The sequence below is a fragment of the Pinus tabuliformis genome, chromosome 2_1 (assembly GCF_031772625.1).
Source record: "Pinus tabuliformis cultivar Carrire ecotype Pingquan chromosome 2_1, CPIR1, whole genome shotgun sequence".
Classification (NCBI taxonomy): Eukaryota; Viridiplantae; Streptophyta; class Pinopsida; order Pinales; family Pinaceae; genus Pinus; species Pinus tabuliformis.
Genome location: NC_142299.1, coordinates 29,464,449 through 29,466,850, shown reverse-complemented (window position 1 = coordinate 29,466,850; position 2,402 = coordinate 29,464,449). Strand labels below are relative to the sequence as shown.

Here is a 2,402-nt window from a genome sequence, read left to right as displayed (position 1 = left end):
TACAGTTGACACATCTCTTGTATTTGTCATATGCGGTGATTTTCCATGTTCAACATCAATGAAGTGCTTGTTATCTACAGAAAAAGAGGATCCAATATTGGTAGCCCCAATCAGTAGAAAACTAGATCAAGAAAGTGAATAGGTGTCGAAGAAGTTATATTTTCTGAATTCTTACCAATAGCACAAAGATATGCATAAAGCTATTGCAATTAAGACCGTCATTGCAAACATAGAACGTTACAGAAAGAAATAAAGGTCAATTGCAGAAGGTGGATTCCAGAATCAAATTGTTTTCATTTTTTAACAAAGAAATTAACGTTCAATGAAATTTCCTTTCTCCATTCTAATGCTTTGTCAAAAGGCAATATGTGCTGCTGCAAAATGGGCACCATCCCTCTGCCACAATCATTCTTTCACTACAAGGGTGCTGCTGCTATAGATTTTATTTTTGCATTTTTTCTCAATAAGGTTGCTGCTCTAGAAGATACTATAAATCTAAATTGTCATATTAACATGGAAAAAAATTCTCAACAAGCGGTATGTCACTTCAATGTAAGATCGCAATTAAGAAGGCATCCCGAAGACAATTTGCAGTGGAAAATTGGTTAGACGCCATCGTCAAGCATAGCCCTTTCCGAGACAATTCAAACAACGTTGTACCCTAAACCCAACAAAAGATTCAGAATATTAAAGCCATATCATTATCTTCTACTGCAAAGAAATAAAATGTTTAAGAGATTAAAAAATGACGAAATTTGTCTGCAGAAAGGAGGAGAAAATGATAATGGTTAGTCCCAGAACCTCGAACATACCGGTTCCCTTCACAAGTGGGGCATACACAGGGTTTAGTGACAACGGGATCATACAGAGGTGACCACTCTATATTTGCATTTCCTCGGCATAGTTTGCACTCCATGAATCCTCTGCCCTTGCAAACTGCACAAGGGGGTGCTGTCTTTTTCTACACCAATATGCAATCAGCTCATTATAAGAAGCACAATTGCAAAGTTTTCATAGCTTTTTTTCATTTCTCAATGCATTTTATCTGCAACATTTTTGGGGACTTCATGCTTCTCTACACATTTACTATTCTACAGGCAACTCTATATACGAGCAAAAAATATTGAACATATATAAAACTGAAAGGAGAATTATGACAGGAGTGCTACTAACTCTTTTAGCTTCAGTAACAGCTCTGAGGCCCTGTATAGCAACGGAAGAGACGAAAGAGAGACCCAAGAATCCGCCCGCCACCACACCTCCAGTAACCAACACCAAACGCAATGGATTTCCTCTCATTTTTCTATGATGAGAAAGCACTGTGGACCGAATTGTGGATTGATGCTTAAAAACAAAGTACTAAACACAGAAATTGGAAACCTGAAAACCCCTCTACCTTTCAGTGCTGCCGAAGCCTTTGCCCCCTTATACATTATCTTGACCAATGGGTGCACATAGGTGGTGTGGGCTTATACATAACCAGTGAAGGAGAGTCTTAGTTGTGGATATAGGTCATTAACTACAGTGCCACATTAGAGCATTTGCCATTCGTCTAATCTTTATGGGTTAATGATGGTTTTTTCGTTTTTTTCAACTAGGTTGAAATTAGGTGGAGGTTATAGAAGAATAATCTATCTATTAGGATAGAAGAATAACCTATGTATTAGTGGGATGTTAATGTCACTATTTTGTCAAGTTAGGTTAAGTCTGGATGTTGTTGGTATAGTTTAACTTCCTCAAAAATGATTTTAATTCTTAATTTTTTTTCATGAAGTAGGATCTTTTCTTATGAAGTTTGAACCTAAGATTTGGTGTAATTTAAACCTCATTTAAACTAATTTGTCTATGTTAATGATGTTATAAAATGTTATGTATTTTACAATTACTTTGTGTTTTAAATTATTTTCAATTCACATAATAAGAAAATGAGTGATAATGTGTTGGATAATTTCTTATTCACATAATAACAAAATGAGTAATAATGTGAAACAAACTTTAAGAATGGGATGGAATATGTTAATGTGGTAATAAGATTTGTAATTATTGTAAGTAGCATATAGATAATAATTATGTACTTTCCTCATATTCGGGTGCCCCCGAGGCCTCTGGCACATTTCCCAAGGCCCTTTGTCAACAGCCTCCACTTGGCTCGCATCCCTCACCAAGTGGCAAAACTAGCCTTTACACCTCCTCTCAAGCACCATCTATCTTCGTACCTCGCTCCTTTGCTTTCGCGCCCCTACAATAATCAGTCCATAACCATGAACATTCCATTCTCCTGGTTTTATTCACCCTATGTCATTCTCCCCAACATTTTCTCTAGTTCTAGCACTGTGACTTTGTGATGTTGCCAACTGATCATGAACCATGATAGGGGGAGGGGTCGGCGCCACAGTAGAGGA

The 2,402-nt window shown here is 37.1% G+C and overlaps 1 protein-coding gene across 2 annotated transcripts; it reads right to left on the bottom strand.

The window, feature by feature from the left end:
* Window positions 1-250: 250 nt before the first annotated feature.
* Window positions 251-1,510, bottom strand: LOC149198626 (uncharacterized). 2 transcript variants are annotated; one of them, XM_089402091.1, is made up of 3 exons: window positions 1,174-1,510; window positions 802-961; window positions 251-661 (listed from the first exon to the last, which is right to left on the bottom strand). In XM_089402091.1, exons 1-3 carry the CDS (start codon window positions 1,297-1,299, stop codon window positions 645-647), a joined length of 303 nt encoding a protein of 100 aa, XP_089258217.1. In that variant the 5' UTR covers window positions 1,300-1,510; the 3' UTR covers window positions 251-644. The 2 variants fall into 2 exon arrangements, with proteins under 2 accessions (XP_089258217.1, XP_089258216.1); XM_089402090.1 differs by having other exon boundaries at window positions 813-961; window positions 1,174-1,502.
* Between the last annotated feature and the right edge of the window lie 892 nt (window positions 1,511-2,402).

Bases quoted from the DNA above. Each gene is read 5' to 3' on its own strand.
- LOC149198626 (XM_089402090.1), bottom strand. From the start codon at position 1,299: ATGAGAGGAAATCCATTGCGTTTGGTGTTGGTTACTGGAGGTGTGGTG. The intron at 962-1,173 runs GTTAGTAGCACT...ATATTGGTGTAG, and splicing joins CTGTTACTGAAGCTAAAAGA to AAAAAGACAGCACCCCCTTG. The intron at 662-812 runs GTATGTTCGAGG...TGTTGGGTTTAG, and splicing joins CCCACTTGTGAAGGGAACCG to GGTACAACGTTGTTTGAATT.